Source organism: Staurois parvus, unplaced genomic scaffold, assembly GCF_062004578.1.
Source record: "Staurois parvus isolate SC_StPar_1 unplaced genomic scaffold, SC_StPar_1.0 ptg000198l, whole genome shotgun sequence".
Lineage (NCBI taxonomy): Eukaryota > Metazoa > Chordata > Amphibia > Anura > Ranidae > Staurois > Staurois parvus.
In genome coordinates this window covers 6807430-6831079 of record NW_028317994.1, presented here as the reverse complement: position 1 = coordinate 6831079, position 23650 = coordinate 6807430, and the positions used below count along the sequence as shown (strand labels likewise).

The following is a 23650-nucleotide window of genomic DNA, read 5'->3' as shown; positions in this document are numbered from 1 at the left end:
CAAAGGAAGAACAACGATTAAGTATGGAGAAATGGATATCCAGATTTTTGCAGACTTAACACCAGAGACCTTGTGGAGAAGGAGATCCCTGAAACCCCTGTTGGAGCAGATGAGAAAGCAGAATGTGCATTATAGATGGGTGACCCCAGCGTGCCTAATTGGATGGAGAAATTAAGTTACAGCTTATTTGAGATTTCCGGAGGACTTGGGAGACTTCTGTGATAGACTGGATTTGCAAAGAATGGAGATAGCTGGGTGGGAAGAAGAGGATGGAAAAATAGGAGCTATAAGAAAAGAGGACTGGCAACTGGTTAGAGGGGGGGAGGGGGGGGAGAGAGGAGAGAGAATTGATTTTCTTTTTTTTGTGTGTTTCTCTTCCTCCCCTTCCCCCCCTTCCGATACCCCCTCAAAATTTCCGTTCTAAGGGGTCAGTGGAAATTTACTGAGTCAATTTGATAGAGAAAGGGTAATTGGGGAGGTTGAAGGAAGGGAGAGCCGTTTATGGGCGGAGGTAAACCCCAAAGTTTCAAATCAAAGGTGGGAATAGGCCCACAAATGATTAGTAGGCATTTTACATGCCTAAAAGTGGGAAGGGAAAAAAACGGGAGTGGGATGGGTGGGGGGGGGCAGCTGATGGATGGGAGGAGGGGTGAGATGGGGAGCTGGAAGGGAGGTGGTGTGGGTGGGGTTTTAGGGACAACACTCTGCAGGATAGAAGGAGGTATAAAAGTAGAGGTACAAGAAGTATGGAAGATTTACGGTTTAAATCATATAATGTAAATGGGTTGAATTGTCCTGGGAAAAGATTTAAGCTTTTCAAAGAGTTGCAACATAGAGAATCTTCGGTGTTTTTTTTGCAGGAGACACATCTTGAGATTAAGTCAAATATTAAATTGAATACTAGAAATTACCCAACATGGTTTTATGCAGATTCCCCAATTAAGAGAGCTAAGGGAGTAGCAATAGGATTTGCAAAAAACATAAGGTTGGAGATAGAGGAGAGAGAAATGGATCCTGAGGGGAGATTTTTGTTTTTGAAAGGTAGATTGCAAGAGATGGAATGTACAATTGCGAATATATATTGCCCAAATAAGAGACCTGAGTCATATCTGAAAGGTGTTTTGAGAAAACCGATGGCCTTTAAAAAGGGAAGCTTGATAGTGGCAGGGGACTTGAATTTCTGTATGGATCCACAAATGGATACAACCTCTTCTGTGCAGCGAGAGGGAGGTAGGTCTCTGAGAACTTTAAAGAAGGTGATGCATGAGTGCCAACTGGTGGATATTTGGAGAATACATAGAAAAGAGAGAGACTATACCTTCTTCTCTAATGCACACGAGATGTACTCGAGATTGGATTATATATTGGTTGATTATCAACTTATAGAGATGGTGATTAAAGTTGAAATAGAGGCAATGTCTCTCTCAGACCATGCCCCTGTTACATTGAAATTAGGGTGGGGGAGGCGGTCGACAGGTGGTATAGGATGGAAGTTGAATGAGGCTCTTCTCCTGGATCAGGAGATTGATCAGAAGATTAGAGAAGAAATCAAAAGATTTTTTCAGGAGAATGAGACAGAGGAAGTGTCTGAGGCTACAGTACGGGAGTCCCATAAGGCCTACATAAGAGGCATATTGATCACGTCCAGGGCAAAAAAAAAAAAAAAGGGAAAGGAGAAACTTACTGGATTGTTAAAAGAAATATCTGACCTGGAGCAGATACATAAAAATAGAACAAAAGAAATAAGACAGAAGGTAATAAAAAAGAAAGAAGAACTAGAGATATTGATGGAGGAGAGGAGAAGAGTTTTTAATAGAGTGGCAAGTGAGAGGTATAGATGGGGAGATAGACCAGGAAAATATTTAATGAGAGCCTTGAGGAAAAAGAAAAACAGGAATTATATAGAAAAAATAAGAAACCCCAAGGGAGAAACGGTTTATTCTACTAAAGAGATAGTAGAAGGATGCAAGGTGTTTAAGGAATATTATGGTAAGCTGTATAATATTACTGCCCAGGATTCAGTAAATAAAAGTGGAAATGTGAGTAGACAAAAAAGAAGGGTATGTTTAAAAAACGCAGGACTACCGAAGTTAAGTGAAGATCAACTGAATTCCCTTGATTTAGAAATTACACAGGAGGGTATAAAAATAGCATTAAAAAGTAACATGACGGGTAAAAGCCCAGGCCCAGATGGTTATACTGTGAAGTACTATAAAAAATATAGTGAATTGTTAATACCTAAATTGAAGAAATATATGAACGCCCTGGGTGGGGAGATGGAGATGAGGCGGGAATCTTTACAGGTCCATGTGGTGCTTATTCAAAAGGAAGGGAAGAATGCTTCCCAGTGCTCTAGCTATAGACCAATCTCACTCTCACTTTTGAACATAGACACTAAGTTATATGCAAAGGTTCTAGCAAATAGGTTGAAAGATTTAATGCCAGAATGGATCCAGGGGGACCAGGTGGGATTTGTACCAGGGAGGGAGGGTAGAGACAATGGGTTGAGAACTTATCCAGAAAGCTAGGAAAGGGAAAACACCGGTGGTGGTGGTGCTTTCGATCGATGCTGAAAAGGCATTCAATAGAGTATATTGGAGCTTTATGATGGACACTCTGGAGACTCTAGGATTGGGAGTTAGAATGAGAGAGCGGATAGGAAAATTGTATAGAGAGCCCTCCTCGGTTATTGTGGTTAACGGAGAGAGGTCAGAACCTATTGGGATGTGAAATGGAACTAGACAGGGATGCCCACTGTCCCCACTGTTGTATGTATTATCATTGGAACCTTTACTGGCAACAAGTAGGAAAAATACCGACATAAAAGGAATACAGATAGGAGGAATTGAACATAAAGTGGCAGCCTTTGCGGATGACCTGTTGTTCTATGTGGGAAATCCTAGGATAACACTCTGAAATTTAATGAAGAGCTTAAAGGATTATGGGGATCAAATTTGAAAATCAACCCAACAAAAACTGAGATCTTAAATGTAAATCTTCCAAATAGTGAAAAAGAAAAGATACAAAAAGAATTCCCTTTTACATGGAAAAATAGAGAGATAAAATATCTAGGGGTTAAACTTACTGCTTCATATACGAACTTGTATAAATCAAATTATATCTCACTTGTAAATGAGATTAAGGGGGAATTACAGAAATTGGGAGGAGGTAACCCGTCTTGGATAGGGCGCATAAACCTGAAAAAAATGGTAATTGTACCCAAAATCCTGTATAAATTCCAGATGATCCCAATTAAACTTCCGGAGGTTTTTTTCAAGGTAATTAAAAAGATGTTAAGATATATATGGAAAAATAAAAAACCTAGAATATCTTATGATTTGTTGAGTAGAAATAAAGAGAAGGGAGGATTGGGAGTGCCAGATTTTAAGAGGTATTATAGAGCAGTAGTCCTAGCAAGAATTTATGACTGGACACACAATCCAGAGGGGAAAAGGTGGGTCAAGATTGAAAATGAATTAAGCAGAGTTAACTTGAGTAAAACCATATGGGTACCAGCACAATATAGAGGATTAAAAGATACCACGAGTGTTTATTCATTAAATGTTTTAAAGGTTTGGGATAAACTGCACAAGCTTATGAAATGGGATTTTAATTTGCAATTAATGTCACTAAGGAACACGGAGTATTTCCCTCCAGGTAGGGAGAAGAGCACAGGAAAATGGTTTAAAAAGGAGAATTTTCAACTGAGGGATATTATGGAAGGGCAGGAATTGAAAACGCTTAGGGACTTGAAAAAGGACAAAAGGGAACTTTTCATTAAGATAGACGAGTGAAAATATCACCAATTAAAACACTTTGTCGGGAATTTTCTGAAACCTTTGAGATTGAGAAAGGATTGGAATCACGTGGAGATGGGAAAAGGGGCACAGCAAAAGTTTATAAGATTCTCACTGAGTTAGACACACACACAAAGCCAATGTACATAGTAAAATGGGAAAGGGATTTGGGAATAGATATAGATGAAGACAAACAAAGGAAAATATATAGACTAACGCACGAGAATATAAGCATGAGAGAGGTAGAGGTAAATTATAAGTGTTTAACAAGATGGCACATTGCACCAAATGCTGAACACAAGATGTTTGGGGAGAATACACCAGAGTGTTGGCGGGGGTATGGAAAGATAGATACGTTCTATCACATATGGTGGGAGTGCCCAAAGATTCAAGGTTTTTGGGAGACAATGGTCCATTTAATTGGGATAATCTCTGGGACAAAGATAGGATTGGATCCAGAGTTGTGTCTATTACATAGTACAGAGTTATCAGTGAATAAATACAAGGATTCGGGTATATGGTACTATCTGAATGCGGCAAAGGGTCTGATACCTAAGTTTTGGCATAGCTCAGAAGTGCCGAGAAAAGAGGATTGGGTGTAAAGAGTGAACCAGATATGTAGGATGGAGAAACTGTATTATATGCAAGAAGACAAGATGGTGTTATAGTACAGGAGGTGGGGAAAATGGGAAGATTTTGTGTCCAAGGTGAAATATATGAAGTAGTAGAGTGGGATATGTGAAAGTATACCTTACTTAGGAAAAGATGTTATAGAGAAATGCAGAGTGGGTGGTTTTACTTGCGGCGGGGGGTTGGTTCTTCAGGGTGGGTGGGGGTGTTAGATAGGGGGGTGGGGGAGAAGTAATGGGAATAAAGATAGAAAGGGATATAATTAATGGTTTGGATATAACTGACGGTTTTGTATGTTATATGAGAGTAATGATGAAATATATATTTTAAATGGAAAATGAATAAATATTTAAAATAAAAAATAAACTGCCGAAGATGCGCAAACAGTCAATAAAATGAATACCTTGACAGTTTTGCACTTGATAGTATACTGTAAGTACTTTTGTGTCTCAAGCTGTTAACTAACCTACAATCGAGCACATGAGCAGCATGGTTCCATTTTTAGTTGATAATTATCTTGGGAGCCAATGACTTAGCCCAGACAGATATCAATCTGCTGGAGGCAGGAGGAAGCATTTGCTCAAGCTTCTCAAACCCCAGAATCTCAATACAAGACGTAGATGCTAATATTAGTGAACACCTGAACAAAGATTTCTGTTTCTAGAAAGAGGAGCAAACAAAGGCAATGTCTTGGTTACTACTGCGATCTTAGAGTTAATATTTACTTGTAGGTGGTACTTATTACTTGGCATGTACACACCTAACAAAGAAATGCGTACTGCTAGTATCACTTCAAAAGAATTTTACTTTTGGTACAAATTGTCCTTTATGCACAATCATTCCCTTCATCTCCCTTCCAGAGTGCAGGCTACCTAGTCCGATATTTAACACTGCTCCCATTCCAGTGATCTTCACTGTATAGCTCGTCCTCAGGAGTAGGCTGCCCATTTTGAAGAAAGTGTCCTTTCTAGGTCCTCTCCATCCATACTCAAGGCAGCCTCCAGTAGTCCTGAAGAGTATGGGATCAATAGGGTTGCAGTGTACGTGTGCAGGATGAAAAGGAACCATCAATGGCACTTTCTATACAAAATCTGTGCTGTTCCTCTGCTAGAATAGGAGCAGAGGCAAGTATTAGAATAGGTAAACCACACTCAGGAGAGTTGGGGGTATACCCAATAACAGGCTGCCCCACAAAATCTGCTCAAACATCATTGGTGAGCCAAAACAAAACAAGGAAGAAGCTGGTCACTAATAATGCTATTGCTAAATAGTGACATGGTATGCAGAGTCCAGTCAGGCAAAACCTGTAGGAAAGGGGCAATTGAAGAAAAATAAATGGCCATTTAGTAAGTTTGTTTGCTTAAATACATTTATTTAGCATTAGCAGTTTGTTAAGAGGAAGAAGGGGTAGGAACGCTTTAAAGGACAACTTGTATGAAAAGGTACAATTGTTTTTTTAGGCATTGTTGGCTCAACTAGGTATCCTGCCACTTATGTATCTGCTTTGAAAATAAAAAGCCAGAGACAGCAGCTAAGGTAGAACAATATTATGCAGTTCTTGAACAACCAATTTTGCCCCTATGAATTTTGAAAGAATTGCTTTAATCCCATTCAGTCTTCCAGCTGTGCACATATGAACATATAAAACACTGAGTTTTTTCCCGTATAAACTTTAACGAAACTTTGCCAATAACTCTCTGTAGATAAACTCTTACCAGATTAAAGGCTCCTATGCCCAGTTTAACACCTCCTTCAAACTGATGGTAAGTGTCACTGGAGTTTTTGTCTTGGGCCATTCCTGAAAGAACTTGATGGCATTCTCTTAAATTAAAAAAATAACATTTATTTCTTTGCAACTGAAAAACCCAAAATGCAAAGAACAGTCAACAATGCAAGAGAGAAAAATGTTATAAATAATGTAATGAAACATACTTGTAGATTTGGTAACTTGTCCTGATTTTGAGTCCACCTTTGATAAAATTGATCATGTTTTCATCCTGTGTTTTAAAAAATAAATAAATAATAAAAAAAAATTGCTATACCCGATATCATCACAGTATTTTAGTATGTCATAACATCATTCCTTTCAAGTGAAAACATCAGCTAAACCTATAGTTACTTGCTGGTCCAAAAGGGCTAAAGTAAAGATTGCAGGGACATTAAATAGAGATGCTCCTCAGAGCAACCAATCAGATTCTGACAATTTTTTGAAGCTAGGTTTAGAAAATAGCATATCACTGGTTGTCACCAGTGAAATTTACATTTGTCATAACAGTTACACGAAAAACGCATGTCCAAGAAATTCAACATTCCTTGCAGATTTGATTCAAAGGAAAGTAATAATTTAGATGGAAAAATAGATTAGTTAGCCAAGGTGCCAAACATATACTTCCTTTAAACATAAGGCCTTCTTAGACATCCTTTGAGGACAATGCCAACACTTAATTAAGGAAAGCCATTTATAAAAGGCCTTATTGATAATTTCCCAGACTTCCTAAAGCCTCCCATTTGTTCCTGACAAACAAAAAATGCATTTATAAAATGGCAATTTGTTCCCACATAAATATTCATCTCTTCCTCTGAAAGTAAAGAGGAAATAATTACTATCAGATAAGCTAGCCCTATACATTACAGATAAAAGCAAAATTCCACTGCAAAACAAGTTTTTTTCTAAAAGTGGTTTACTCAAATATGTACACTGATCGACTGAGCAAATTCTTATAGCTATGGAGCTGGGAGTGAAAGAACAGGAGTTCATCTGGCAATGGGATGTTTGTAATGTCCAAACATATAGCAATCATCCAGCCCTGCTGCCGGAAACCTGTCAAACTTTATGAGAGGCTGACAGTTGCTGTGGCTGGATGGGGCTGGGTAGTGCACTCAGCAGTACTTCAGTTTAAAGCAGTATGAACTAAGGGATAAATGCCTGGAGTGCAGACTATTTGGAACTGGGCAGTCCAGTTTTTATTTACAGATTTGTTTAAAATTTTATGTAGACATGGAGCCATGGCCACATAAGGTCACTGTATAATTTTCCTAACCTTTATGTGCCCAGAAGTTTAAAAACCAGATCATTAAAGCTGACCTCCAGCTTTTACTGAAGTTTAAATAGTTCATACTATTACCATCACTACTAGATGAGCCCACTGTGTACGCAATATGAACTGAAGCATCGGCTACTTACAGTACACTGTGCTGTGTTCCAGCACCTGGATGAGACCTTCCCGTCTCGCTCCCAGAATCAAAATAGAGTTGGGTTGAGCACTGCTCAGCCATTCACTGCAAGATTATATTCTAGCAATGAATACAAAGCCTCCTCTGAGTGGCTGAGCAGCACTCAGTCCAATTCAGATTTGTTCCAGGAATGGAAGAGGAAGTTTCTCTCCTGCTTCTGGAACATTCTATTTAGCTGAGGCTACATACAGTTTGTACATACAGTTTATAAAAATGTACACAGCGGGCTCATCTAGTAGTGAAGGTAATAGTTCATTTGGACCAGTTTTGCCCAAACAAACTTTTTAAACTTCGCTAAAAGCTGGAGATCAGCTTTACGTTTATACATACATAAGGATTCCTAGAGCAGATGACAAAGGAGATATAAGAAAACACACTGCTGCTAAGGGAGTTTTACTAACATCTAGCTAGAAATATCTTCGTATAAAGAATCCATACCAGCAGAGCACAGATGTTTACCATCTTGTTACACAAAGAAAAAATATGTATTCTAGCATTCAAAAGTACAGTCATTACAATTCACAAAACAGGCATAAATGGTAAATGTACACTAGAGTCCATTTATGTTTAATATAATGCAAGTGGATTAGAGTTACAGTGGGGCAAAAAAGTATTTAGTCAGCCACCAATTGTGCAAGTTCTCCCACTTAAAAAGATGGAGAGGCCTGTAATTGGCATCATAGGTAGACCTCAACTATGAGAGACAAAATGAGAAAAAAAATCCAGACAATCACATTGGCTGATTTGGAAAGAATTTATTTGCAAATTATGGTGGAAAATAAGTATTTGGTCAATATCAAAAATTCATCTCAATACTTTGTTATATATCCTTTGTTGGCAATGACAGAGGTCAAACGTTTCCTGTAAGTCTTCACAAGGTTGGCACACGCTGTTGCTGGTATGTTGGCCCATTCCTCCATGCAGATCTCCTCTAGAGCAGTGATGTTTTGGGGCTGTCGCTGGGCAACATGAACTTTCAACTCCCTCCAAAGGTTTTCAATGGGGTTGAGATCTGGAGACTGGCTAGGACACTCCAGGACCTTGAAATGCTTCTTACGAAGCCACTCCTTCGTTGCCCGGGCGGTATGTTTGGGATCATTGTTATGTTGGAAGACCCAGCCACATTTCACCTTCAATTCCCTTGCTGATGGAAGGAGATTTGCACTCAAAATCTCACAATACATGGCCCCATTCATTCTGTCCTGTACATGGATCAGTCGTCCTGGTCCCTTTGCAGAGAAACAGCCCCAAAGCATAATGTTGCAACCCCCATGCTTCACAGTAGGTATGGTGTTCTTTGGATGCAACTCAGCATTCTCTCTCCTCCAAAAACGATGAGTTGTGTTTCTACCAAACAGTTCTATTTTGGTTTCATCTGACCATATGACATTCTCCCAATCCTCTTCTGGATCATCCATATACTCTCTAGCAAACTTCAGACGGGCCCGTACATGTACTGGCTTAAGCAGGGGGACACGTCTGGCACTGCAGGATCTGAGTCCCTGGCGGCGTAGTGTTTTACTGATGGTAAAGCCTTTGTTACGTTGGTCCCAGCTCTCTGCAGGTCATTCACTAGGTTCCCCCGTGTGGTCCTGGGATTTTTGCTCACCGTTCTTGTGATCATTTTGACCCCACGGGGCGAGATCTTGCGTGGAGCCCCAGATCGAGGGAGATTATCAGTGGTCTTGTATATCTTCCATTTTCTAATTATTGCTCCCACAGTTGATTTGTTCACCCCAAGCTGCTTGCCTATTGCAGATTCAGTCTTCCCAGCCTGGTGCAGGTCTACAAATTTGTTTCTGGTGTCCTTCGACAGCTCTTTGGTCTTCACCATAGTGGAGTTTGGAGTGTGACTGTTTGAGGTTGTGGACAGGTATCTTTTATACTGATAACAAGTTTAAACAGCTGCCATTGATACAGGTAATGAGTGCAGGACAGAGTAGCCAATTATAGAAGAAGGTACAGGTCTGTGAGAGCCAGAAATCTTGCTTGTTTTTAGGTGACCAAATACTTATTTTCCACCATAATTTGCAAATAAATTATTTTCAAATCAGCCAATGTGATTGTCTAGATTTTTTTTCTCATTTTGTCTCTCATAGTTGAGGTCTACCTATGATGCCAATTACAGGCCTCTTTCATCTTTTTAAGTGGGAGGACTTGCACAATTGGTGGCTGACTAAATACTTTTTTGCCCCACTGTACATATCTTAAACCACAGATAATCTGTGATGAAACTCCAGGATAGCTGCTACACTTAAGCATAAAAAAATCGATAAAACATTTGCCATGTCCTCATGAACCATGTGTTTTTCTCAATTTATTCTTTATTAAGCACAGAGACTCCTGTAGGTATATGTCTGGAATGGAAGAGCAATATTTGAAATGATTTCTTTTTAATTCTGTATGAAACACTCAGTGAACATCAGGATTTATCAAGCATGCTGAGACACAATTAAGCTGTACTGTAATGCTTTTAGTGTATAAGGGAGATTATGTTTCCAAATGTTTGACAGATGCTCAGCCACATATCTCTTATCGTGTGCCTAGTCAAGAATACACTATGGCCATTCAGAGGACATTGTGGCATGCCAATTACCTGCACAAATGTCAAGGCTGCCTTCTGAAGGAGGCATTCTGCATAGCAGATCTCAGCATGCATTTCCTCTGAAAAACAAATTGATTGACAGAGTCAGAAAATTGGAAGGATTGAAGCTCTGACATCTGCTATATTATTACACAGTTGTTCTAAACACTTTTGGTGCTGCGCGACAGCCCAAGGTTCATGTAATGGCTAGCAACTTCAAGATATCCCTATAATCAAAAGAAAGCTAAAAGTAAGTTCACGTTCAGCAAGATTTTCCCAAAATTACCCCAATGCAATTCCATATCCTGTGAATAATTCATACCAGTGTTCTCCTTTTTCCTCCCTCCCTTCTGTTCCTGTATTATTCTTCATTCCTTGCTAAAAAAAAAAAACAAAAAAAAAAAAACAGAGGACTCAACGAGTATGGTAGAAATATAGGGGGGTGCCCAGCGGGCAAAAGATTTGCCAGTGTCAAATCTCCGGAAGGTACCAACCTATAACCCAGGGTCTATGAATATGAAACCAGTGCCCTGTACGGTACAATTAAGATAAAGCTTTTAGATTTAGCTTCACTTTAATTTGTAAATGGTGCCTCAACAGAAGACACAGTTTTTTTATTCAACAACTAAATCAACCTTGGTGGACAAAATAACAGCACACGCACAAAACAGAGCAGTGTTTGAGTCCCTCCTACACTGGTTTATGAAAACATAAATTACTTTAGATTTACCAATTTTATCCACATTTTTAAAACAGTTTTTACAATTTATAGTGTTGATTCTCAAAATCCCAATATCTTAGACATCTTTTACCAACCCACCCAATCAGATATGCTAGTACGGCTTAACAAAGTCCAATGTCTTCTTGTTACATTTGCCAGATCCCCAATAAATATGCTTCTGGTCACACCAGACAGTGATACAGTTCTCCTTTACATATCAAGCCAACCACTGTAAACCTAGTTGCTCCTTATATGGAAGTACTTTGGTTGGATTAGTAAAGCTTTATTAGATTATTATCATATAGGATTTATATATCAACAGTTTGCTCAGCACTTTACAATATAAAGGGAGACAATACAGCAATGATACAGTTCAATACAAGAGGGATAGGAGGACCCATCTCCTTGGAGCTTACAATCGAAGAAGAAGGGACTGGTAGTACAAAAGGTAATAACTGTGGAGGATGAACTGATAGGAGAAATAGAAGATTTGGTTATTAGCTGAAGGCAGGATTGGCTTCCCTGAAGAGATAGGTTTTCAGAGATTGCCTAAAAGTGGCCAGAGTAGGCAATAGTTGGATAGATTGGGGTAGAGAGTTCAAGAGAATGGGAGAGGCTCTGGAGAAGTCCTGGAGACAAGAAAAGGGAGCTAGAGAGCAGGAGGTCATGGGAGGAGCAGAGAGGACAGTTTTGGTGATACTTGGAGACAAGATTGGTGATGTAATGTGGGGCAGAGTTATACATTACTTTATATGTTATTGTTTTGAATTTAATCGTAGGACAATGGGAAGGCAGTGGAGGGATTGGCAGAGATGATTGGTAGATATGGAATGGTTGGTAAGGTGGATGAGTCTGGCAGCAGCATTCATGAAAGACTGAAGTGGGGCTAGCCTGTGATTAGGTAGGCCAATGAGGAGGGAGTTACAATAGTCAAGGCGAGTGATAACAACGGAGTGAATAAGTTGCTTAGTGGTTTCAGTGGTTACAAATCCTGGAGATGTTGCAGAGGTGAAGTCTACAAGATTTGGACAGTGACTGGATTTGGGACTGAAAGGACAGATGGGGGTCCATGATTACACCTAGTACCCTGGGCATAAGGGGGAAGGGGGGGGGTGATGTTTGTATTATTGATCTTGATGGAGAAGTCAGGGGAGGGGGCATGGGCTGGAAGGAATAGTATGAGCTCCGTTTTAGCAAGATTTATTTTGAGGCAGTGGAGTGACATCCATGCCGATATGTCACTTAGTAGGTTAGTAATGCATGAGGAGACTGAAGGGGTGAGGTGAGGAGCAGAAAGATAGATTTTTTGTCAGCAGCATAGAGATGGTAATTGAAGCCATGGAAGTTTATGACCAAGGGAAGAGGTGTAGATGGAGAAGAGAAGGAGTCCAAGAACAGAACCTTGAGGGACCCCTACAGAAAGAGGAAGTGGAGAGGAGAAGACAGAGTTATAGGTAACACTAAAGGAGCACTGCGATAGGTACGAGGAGAACCAGAAGAGAATAGGGTCTCGGAGGCCAGGACAGTGGAGCTTTTTGAGGAGGAGGGGATGGTCAGCAGTATCAAAAGCCACAGAGAGGTCAAGTTGTAAGAGTACAGAGTAGTAGCCATTGGTTTTATCAGTTAGTAAATCATTAGTGAGTTTTAGTAGGGCAGTTTCAGTGGAGTGTAGCAAGTGAAAGTCAGACTGTAAAGGGTCAAAAAGAGTTGTTGTCAGTGAGGTAGGAGCTCAGGCGATTATAGACTAAGAATTCTAAGAGCTTAGAGGTAAACGGGAGCAGGGAGATTGGTCTTAAGTTGTTCAGGTTGGTGGGGTCCAGTGAGGGATTTTTAAGTATAGGAGTGATCTGTGCAAAGGATAGAAGAAGATGGTGACCATAATAGTTGTGAGGGAACAGGATCCAGGGAGCAGGTGGTGAGATGGGCTTCTAAGAAAACTTTAGTAGGAGCAAGGTCAAAAGAGGAAAGTATTGAGGAAGGTTTAGACTAAGGTATGCTAAGTGGGAGAGAGGTCTGTGTAGTGGAGCTGCCCCTATGAATAGCATCAAACCTGTTTTTGAAATTATTGGCAATCCTGTAAGTAGTGAGTTACTGGGTGGAAGTGGAGGTGCAGAAAGTAGAGAGTTAAATGTAGAGAAGAGATGATGAGGACTAGATGAAAAAGTATTCATAAGAGTGACAAAGTAGGCTTGTTTGGCAGCATGGAGGGAGGAATTGTATTTTAAGAAAGCAGATTTATATAGGGTAAATGCTGGCTGGGATTTGGTTTTACACCACAGTTGCTCCAGTGCACGACTATATCTCTCAAGTCTCTTTTTTTGGTGTCGTCAGTCTGCCAAGGTTGTAATGGTCAGGGCCTGATACTTTGTGTAGTTAGAGGAGAAAGTGAGTCTAGTGTGGATGAAAGTGAACTGTTGTAGACAGAAGTGGCCAGGTCAGAGCAGGACGGGGAGAGATTCTGTCATAGAGGTGGTCAGTTGCAGAGTAGAATAGAATAGAGAAGGGTTAAAGTTGCAAAGGTTTCTGAAGGCAATTGTTTGCTGCTTGGAAGGATAGGTGTTTGAAGACTTGCACACTGTGAAGGTGATGAGATTGTTATCAGAGAGGAAATGAGGTGTTTGTGAAATTGTAGGGAGTGCAAAGATGGGAGAAAACAAGGTCTAATGTATTCCCATCAGAGTGAGTGGAGGACTGTGTCCATTGTATTAAGGCAAAATAAGAGGTTACCAATAAATAAATAATTTGCGCTAGTAAATGTGTATAAATATATATAAAGAAATCATCAAATCATAAGTCCAGAAAAAAATATATATATGCCAATACCACAAAAAAATAAAAAAACTTTTAAGTGCAAAAAACTTTTGTGCAAAAAAAGTGTCTAAATATGAAAAATTTCACCAAAAAACCTTGATAATATAATGGCAGATCATCCATAAATATATCTTCAGAAACGGAAACTCTGCAACACACCGATCCTCATCGATCGAAATAACAGGATGAAAAACTTTGTAGTTAATCGAAAATCCACTTCTCCAATGGATAAAGGACCACCTTCAAACGTATCCATGGGGGGAAATGCCAAGCACTCGAGAGAAACAGAAAGACTTCATGGTGCAATATTATAAAAACCAATTCCTTTATTAGGTACTCATTGCACTTACTCAAGAGGTGTCCCAGCCGACAACAGCATAACAGCAATCACATAAACGAGCCTGGCTACTCAGCACATGCGCAGTAGCTGGCAGCCAAAAACGTAATGACGTCACATCAATCAAGCTCCACCCTACGCGTTTCGTCATCGACGTCCTCACGGAGCGGATAGATGTGAGACGTCTCAACCTCCTTAAATATTCACTCACAGGAAACAAACAGCTGACATCAATGGGGAATCAAGCAAAGCAAGCCGCCCCACAGATGACAGGAGTCCACAAAGGATATACAATGTATCCAATATATTTGCCATCACAAGCAAAAAAAACTTTAAAACAAGAGAACAAAAATAGAATAAAAAGAAATTTAAATAAAACACTAATGATAAATAAAATAAAATAAGTAAATACATTAACGGGCCAGCACCCTCTAAGACTGTGTTTCAAAAAGGGAACTTAAAGGGCCAGTAACACTTTCAACACAAATAAAGGGGAACTCTAGTAATAATACAAAAATAATGCAAAAATTGTACAAAAAACATACAATCTCCCATATATCATCTTTAAACAGTTGCCTATATAAAAATATACTTAAAATAACATAAAAATTAAAAATTTGTGAGAAAACAATTCAAATCTATATCGACATTTAACCCAAATGGTTGCAAGGAATTTAGTTCATAAATCCAAAACGTCTTTTTGGAAATCTCATTAACCAAATCCGAGCCCCTCCAATGGGGTTTTACCATCTCGATCCCATAAAAGGTAAGTAAGCTCGGATCACAATTATGTACCAATTTGAAATGTTTGGATACACTATGTTTATCAAATCCTTTTACTATGTTTCTTATATATTCGCCTATTCTTGTTTTTAAACATCTCCCAGTTCTCCCAATATATCTCAAATGACATGGACATTCTAAAACATAAATCACATGTGTAGAATTGCATGTAATCAGGGATTTAATATCATATTCTTTTTTGGAAAATGAAGAGCAGAATGACTTTCTTTTTTTATTATTACCAACTTTTACAGTCCTACAAACTTTACACTTCCTACAAGGAAAAAAACCATTTAAATTTGGAAACAGATCGAACTTTTTTGGGGGTTCGATGACATTGCGAGCCAGTTTCATCCTAAGAGACTTATTTTTCTTATAAATGAATTTAGGAGTTTTAGATAAGAATTTATTTAGTATATCATCTTTTAACAAAATGGGCCAATATTTTTTAAAAATTCGTTCAATATTTTTGTATTGCATATTATAGTTAGTAATAAAGGGTACATTATTTTCAAATCCCAAATGAGCCTTTTTATTTCCAAGAAACGTCTCCCTATCTTTAATACTAATCGAATTTCTCTCTTTAATCAAAAAGGTCTTATCATACCCTTTCTCTATAAATCTTTCAATTAACACCTCAGATTGGTCGAAAAAATCTTTGTTAGCGCTACAATTTCTTTTTAATCTGGTAAACTGACTTTTTGGAGTGCTATATAACCAATTTGGATGATGTCCACTAGAAATAGGTATATAGCTGTTTTTGTCCACTTCCTTGAAGTAAGTTTTGGTACAAATTTGGCCATTATCTTTATATAGGACCAGATCCAAAAAATTAATTTGCTCAAAATCACTCATAACAGTGAATCTCAATCCATAGCGGTTCATATTAATATATTCCATAAAGGAATCGAGCTTTTCTCTGGATCCATCCCATACCATTATAATGTCATCAATATACCTCTTGTATAGCGCCATCTCTGGCCATTTATTGAAAATACTTTCTTCCTCCCATTTATCCATTACCAGATTTGCCACACTGGGAGCATACTTAGCTCCCATGGCAACACCCTTACATTGCTGAAAAAAAGTGTTGTTGTACCAAAAGAAATTGTTATTCATCGCAAATTCAAGTAATTCAACAACAAATTTCCTCTGCGATCTTTTCAGGAGTGATTTATGTTTAAGGGCCCATTTTACTGCATTAATTCCATCATTTTGATCGATGTTAGTATATAAAGATTCTACATCTATAGTAACCAACATACAATTATCAACATTATGTAATTCTTTAAGGATGTTAATAAGATGTCCACCATCTCTCAGAAAAGCCCCATTTGTCATAACAATGTTTTTCAGAAAAGTATCAACATATTCACCAACTCTTGCAAATAAAGAATTTATCCCACTCACAATGGGTCTCCCCGGTGGGTTCTCCTTATTTTTGTGTATTTTTGGTAAATAGTATATAGTAGGTATTTTCGGATGTTTAATCAATAAATATTTTGCTTCTTTTTCAGTTAATACCCCCAACTCTTTTCCTTTGTTAATAATACACTTAAGTAGTATAACAATTTCTTTTGGTACAACAACACTTTTTTTCAGCAATGTAAGGGTGTTGCCATGGGAGCTAAGTATGCTCCCAGTGTGGCAAATCTGGTAATGGATAAATGGGAGGAAGAAAGTATTTTCAATAAATGGCCAGAGATGGCGCTATACAAGAGGTATATTGATGACATTATAATGGTATGGGATGGATCCAGAGAAAAGCTCGATTCCTTTATGGAATATATTAATATGAACCGCTATGGATTGAGATTCACTGTTATGAGTGATTTTGAGCAAATTAATTTTTTGGATCTGGTCCCATATAAAGATAATGGCCAAATTTGTACCAAAACTTACTTCAAGGAAGTGGACAAAAACAGCTATATACCTATTTCTAGTGGACATCATCCAAATTGGTTATATAGCACTCCAAAAAGTCAGTTTACCAGATTAAAAAGAAATTGTAGCGCTAACAAAGATTTTTTCGACCAATCTGAGGTGTTAATTGAAAGATTTATAGAGAAAGGGTATGATAAGACCTTTTTGATTAAAGAGAGAAATTCGATTAGTATTAAAGATAGGGAGACGTTTCTTGGAAATAAAAAGGCTCATTTGGGATTTGAAAATAATGTACCCTTTATTACTAACTATAATATGCAATACAAAAATATTGAACGAATTTTTAAAAAATATTGGCCCATTTTGTTAAAAGATGATATACTAAATAAATTCTTATCTAAAACTCCTAAATTTATTTATAAGAAAAATAAGTCTCTTAGGATGAAACTGGCTCGCAATGTCATCGAACCCCCAAAAAAGTTCGATCTGTTTCCAAATTTAAATGGTTTTTTTCCTTGTAGGAAGTGTAAAGTTTGTAGGACTGTAAAAGTTGGTAATAATAAAAAAAGAAAGTCATTCTGCTCTTCATTTTCCAAAAAAGAATATGATATTAAATCCCTGATTACATGCAATTCTACACATGTGATTTATGTTTTAGAATGTCCATGTCATTTGAGATATATTGGGAGAACTGGGAGATGTTTAAAAACAAGAATAGGCGAACATATAAGAAACATAGTAAAAGGATTTGATAAACATAGTGTATCCAAACATTTCAAATTGGTACATAATTGTGATCCGAGCTTACTTACCTTTTATGGGATCGAGATGGTAAAACCCCATTGGAGGGGCTCGGATTTGGTTAATGAGATTTCCAAAAAAGAGACTTTTTGGATTTATGAACTAAATTCCTTGCAACCATTTGGGTTAAATGTCGATATAGATTTGAATTGTTTTCTCACAAATTTTTAATTTTTATGTTATTTTAAGTATATTTTTATATAGGCAACTGTTTAAAGATGATATATGGGAGATTGTATGTTTTTTGTACAATTTTTGCATTATTTTTGTATTATTACTAGAGTTCCCCTTTATTTGTGTTGAAAGTGTTACTGGCCCTTTAAGTTCCCTTTTTGAAACACAGTCTTAGAGGGTGCTGGCCCGTTAATGTATTTACTTATTTTATTTTATTTATCATTAGTGTTTTATTTAAATTTCTTTTTATTCTATTTTTGTTCTCTTGTTTTAAAGTTTTTTTTGCTTGTGATGGCAAATATATTGGATACATTGTATATCCTTTGTGGACTCCTGTCATCTGTGGGGCGGCTTGCTTTGCTTGATTCCCCATTGATGTCAGCTGTTTGTTTCCTGTGAGTGAATATTTAAGGAGGTTGAGACGTCTCACATCTATCCGCTCCGTGAGGACGTCGATGACGAAACGCGTAGGGTGGAGCTTGATTGATGTGACGTCATTACGTTTTTGGCTGCCAGCTACTGCGCATGTGCTGAGTAGCCAGGCTCGTTTATGTGATTGCTGTTATGCTGTTGTCGGCTGGGACACCTCTTGAGTAAGTGCAATGAGTACCTAATAAAGGAATTGGTTTTTATAATATTGCACCATGAAGTCTTTCTGTTTCTCTCGAGTGCTTAGCATTTCCCCCCATGGATACGTTTGAAGGTGGTCCTTTATCCATTGGAGAAGTGGATTTTCGATTAAATACAAAGTTTTTCATCCTGTTATTTCGATCGATGAGGATCGGTGTGTTGCAGAGTTTCCGTTTCTGAAGATATATTTATGGATGATCTGCCATTATATTATCAAGGTTTTTTGGTGAAATTTTTCATATTTAGACACTTTTTTTGCACAAAAGTTTTTTGCACTTAAAAGTTTTTTTATTTTTTTGTGGTATTGGCATATATATATTTTTTTCTGGACTTATGATTTGATGATTTCTTTATATATATTTATACACATTTACTAGCGCAAATTATTTATTTATTGGTACACTTTATATATGGTGATTTTTTGCAGCTGGTACACTATTAGTAAGTTATATAATTTTGACCATAGGCGCTATTATTAATTTTTCTTAAAATAAGAGGTTAGGTTGAAGAGTTGGGATGTAGCTGGGTTGTTCACATTAATGGGGATGTTAAAATTCCCAAGAATGTTAGTGGGTATTTCAGAGAAGAGAAAGTAGGGTAGCCAGGCAGAGAAGTCATCAAGAAAATGCGACACCAATCCAGGACGATAGATCACTGCAATCCTCACAGAAATGGGAGAAAACATCTGAATGCAGGATTGGCTTCCCTGAAGAAATAGGCTTTCAAAGATTGCCTAAAAGTGGTCAGAATCTCCAAAGAAGAAAAGGATAGAGAAGGAGGGGTAGGGAGGACTTAACAGGTGCTCAGTGGGGATAGAAGCAAACCAACTCCACCTCCTTTCCGACCACTGGGTCTGGGTGAGTGAGTCCAGTGGAGAACTCCATAGGAAAGTGCTGCAAGAGAAGAAGAATCTGATGCTTGAAGCCAGGTTTCTGTAATTGCTAGTAGGTTAAGGGAGTGGGAGACAAAGGTCATGGACAGAGGTAAGCTTATTACAGACAGAGAGGGCATTCCAGAGTGCACATGAAAAAGAGGGTGGTTTTTAGGAGCATGGGGACTGAGATTAAATGTAGTGGATTGCAGATATTTCTTGGGGAAGGAGGGTGCTGGGGGGGGGGGGGCGGGAAAGGGGAGATACTGGAGGACCAGGGTTCAGGAAGATATCCCCAGAAGTTAGGAGGAGGATGAGGTAAGTAAGGAGGGAGCGGGATGTATATGAGTGCACATGCCTTCCTGTCCTAATTTTTAGGTCAGCAGGTGAGTTAAGTATCAGCAGGAGGTGATGAGAGCAGTAGTAGAGAGATGGCAGAGGTGAGGGCGATATGTATAAGCTTTGGGGTGGAGCAGAGGGGTAAAGAAATTAGATTTTGAGAACAGAGGATAATAATATGAAAAGGAGGAGTAGAGGGGGCATAATAAAAAGGTAGATGGAGTGGGAATCAGACTTGTAGGAGATGTCTCCCAGGGTGTTTTGCTTGCAGTCCATCCAGCGTGCAGTAGAGCTGCAGCATGCTGCTTTAGTTAAACTACTGTTTTCAACTGCTGTTTCGCACTCTAGCAGAAAATGCACTCACGCAGGACAATGCCCTGTCTGTGATCTCCCCCATAATATGGGTTTATGGCATGATAAGTATGGTAATTCAGACTGGTTATTCCTTTTTCAGACCTTTTTTATCTACCACTTCCTCTTTTTTAATAATTTTTTTCTACTGTTAATGTACAGAACCAATGAAGGGTGAATGGCAAAGAAATGGAGAGGAACAGGATTCACTGATCCCCATCTGGAATAAGAACTCATAGGGAAAAAAGGCATCATCACAGGGCCGCAATGGGTGAAAATACCACATTTTTAACATTTTAAAATAAGAAAAAGTAGAGGAGAGATACACAATGAAAAATATTAAAACGGAAGTACATATTTCCACAACACAGACACATACAGTAGGGTCATGCACTTGATGTACATCCTCCCATTTACATTAAATGAATACCGTAATTTATGCAGCATTTATTTAGCTCAGGACTAAAACTCACATGTTTGCCTGGGATTTCGAAGTGTTAATTAAGTTTTGGTGATTACAGAACTAGTACCTCAAGCCCATATGTATAATGGAAAAACTAGTGTGACTGTACCCACACATGCTGTGGAATTCATTTGGCTATACAGGCATGATTCATTCCCCTTCCTCAGTATATAAATTACTTTACACTTTAATTTTGATTTTTGTTTTTAATCTTCCACCATTTCATCATTACCTTCAGAAAGTTGCTCTCCGGTTTGTTTGGACACTAAATTAGATAAAGATTCTACCACAGAATTTCTTTTTCTGAATCTACAGAGAAAAATACAAATATGTTAGAATTGTGAATACCAAACCAAGACTGTGATCATTTAAAATGCAACGTGTACTAATTGGTGTAAAGTATAGCAGCATTTTATAACTAGCCTACAGTCCTCTGATCAATTGACAATGTGCGTGTTACATATACAATATTTTGCCAAAAGTATTTGGACGCCTTCCTTTACATGCAAATGAACTTTAATGGCATCCCAATTTTTGCCCATAGGGTTCAATTTGAGTTGGCCCACACTTTGCAGCTATACCAGCTTTAACTGTCCTGGGAAGGCTTGCCCACAAGATTTAGGAGTGTGTCTATGGGAATGTTTGACCATTCTTCCAGAAGCGCATTTATGAGATCAGGCATGGATGTCGGACGAGAAGGCCTGGCTCGCAATCTCAGCTCTAATTCACCCCTGTTCTGTCAGGTTGAGGTCAGCACTCTGTGCAAGCCAGTCAAGTTCTTCCACTCCAAACTCACTCATCCATGGACCTTGCTTTGTGCACTGGTCCGCAATCACGAACAGGAAGATGCCATTCACAAAGTTGGGAGCATGAAATTGTCCAAAATGTCTTTGGTATGCTGACGCCTTAAGAGCTTCCTTCACTGGAACTAAGGCACCAAACCCAACCCCTGAAAAACCACCCCACACTATAATCTCCCCTCCAAACTTTATATGGCACAATGCAGTCTGGCAAGTACTGTTCTCCTGGCAACTGCCAGAAATCTCCATCAGATTGCCAGACAGAATAGCGTGATTCGTGACTCCAGAGAACATGTCTCCACTGCTCTAGATTTTAGTGGTGGCGTGCTTTACACCACTGCATCCAAACTGGATGCAGTGGTTCGGCTATGGAGTCCCATTCCATGAAGCGCTATATGCACTCTTATGCTAATCTAAAGGCCATATGAACTTTTGAGTTCTTTAGCTATTGACTGTGCAGACAGATGGTGACTTCTACACACTGTGTGCTTCTGCATGCACTGACCCCACTCTGTCATTTTATGTAGTCTACCACTTCGTGGCTGAGTTGCTGTTCCCAGCTGCTTTCACTTTGTTATAATACCACTAACAGTTGACTGTGGAATATTCAGCAGCAGCAAAATTTCACGGATGGACTTTTGCACAGGTGGCAACCTATAATGCTACCACGCTTGAATTCACAAATGTTTGTAGAACCAGTCTGCATGTCTAGGTGCTTGATTTTATACACTTGTGGCCATGGAGGTGATTGGAACACCTGAAACTAATGATTTGGAGGGTTGTCCCAAAACACTTGGCAAAATAGTGTATATATACATACATACATACACATACATATATATACATATACATACATACATACATACATACACACACATATATATACATATACATACATACACACACACACAGTTGTGTTCAAATTAATAGTGTGTTGAAAAAAGTGAATAAAGCTCAAAATCCTTCTAGTAGCTTTTATTCGCATACAAACAAATGCATTGGGAACACTACATATTCTATTCCCAATCAAAACATGAAGAAAAATATATCAAATTTGTGTTGTTCCTCTAAAAAAAAAATTAAAGAAAAGTGAATATTAGACTGTTCAAAAAAATAGCAGTGTTTGTATTCTTCTTTACAAACTCAAACATTCACTATATAAACTGAAAAATGTTTGAAGATTTTGCTTTCCTTTGAATCACTTAATTAATATTTAGTTGTATAAGCACTGTTTCTGAGAACTGCTGTACATCTGTGTTGCATGGAGTCAACCAACTTCTGGCACCTGTGAACAGGTATTCCAGCCCAGGATGATTGGACTACATTCCACAGTTCTTCTCTATTTCTTGGTTTTGCCTCAGAAACTGCATTTTTGATGTCACCCCACAAGTTTTCTATTGGATTAAAATCCGGGGATTGGGCTGGCCACTCCATAACGTCAATCTTGTTGGTCTGGAACCAAGATGTTGCATGTTTACTGGTGTATTTGGGGTCGTTGTCTTGTTGGAACACCCATTTCAAGGGCATTTCCTCTTCAGCATAAGGCAGCATGACCTCTTCAAGTATTCTGATGTATTCAAACTGATCCATGATCCCTGGTATGTGATAAATAGGCCCAACACCGTAGTATGAGAAACATTTTAAAGCATTTGCGATCATTTTAGCTGAGCAGCCTATCATTTTCTGCACTTCTTTATATGCTTTCCCCTCTCCAATCAACTTTCTAATCAAGGTACGCTGTTCTTCTGAACAATGTCTGAAACGACCCATTTTAGTCAGAATTTCAGAAAGAATTGCACTGTAACCAGCATGTACAACATTTGCTGCCTTCCTTCCTTAAATAAGGGCCATAATTGACACCTGTTTTTCAAAGAATGAATGACCTCACTAATAGAACTCCACACTGCTATTATTTTGAACATGCCCCTTTCAGTTAGTGATTCAATTACACAGAATCAGCAGCATGCATGTCATGACTGTTGGGTCTATTGGATTTCTATTACTCTACTTCACCTGCTAGTAAATTATTTGCCATGTAGAAATATCATTTCTACCAAAAACAGTGATTGATCAGGTTAGTGATGTCTGACTGCTATTATTTTGAACACAACTGTAGATTGTACACATATACATACACACACACACACACCATAGTTTGTAGACGTTATAAAACTTTCACGTAAACCAAATTAATATACATGTATTGGGATTTTTTTTTTTTACCAAAGACATGTAGCAGAATACATTTTGGACTAAAGTTATGACTAACTTTGAGTTTATTGGATATTTTTTATAACCAAAAGTGAAAAATATTGGGGGTTTTTTCCAAAATGTTTGGTCTTTTTTTGTTTATAGCGCAAAAAGTAAAAGCCGCAGAGGTGATCAAATACCACCAAAAGAAAGCTTTGTGTGAAAAAAGGACACAAAATTTTGTTTGGGT

General features: G+C 38.4%; 1 protein-coding gene across 2 annotated transcripts in view; it reads right to left on the bottom strand.

Moving 5' to 3' along the window:
* The window catches only part of TTC39B (tetratricopeptide repeat domain 39B), a 178910-nt gene that overhangs the window by 42209 nt on the left and 113051 nt on the right, over positions 1-23650 (bottom strand). For both annotated transcript variants that reach the window (XM_089678077.1, XM_089678078.1), the window contains 4 exons: positions 20643-20719; positions 10258-10325; positions 6360-6424; positions 6143-6248 (listed from right to left, as the gene is read on the bottom strand). In XM_089678077.1, coding sequence (XP_089534203.1) covers positions 6143-6248; positions 6360-6424; positions 10258-10325; positions 20643-20719 — 316 coding nt within the window. The remainder of the gene's footprint in view (positions 1-6142; positions 6249-6359; positions 6425-10257; positions 10326-20642; positions 20720-23650) is intronic.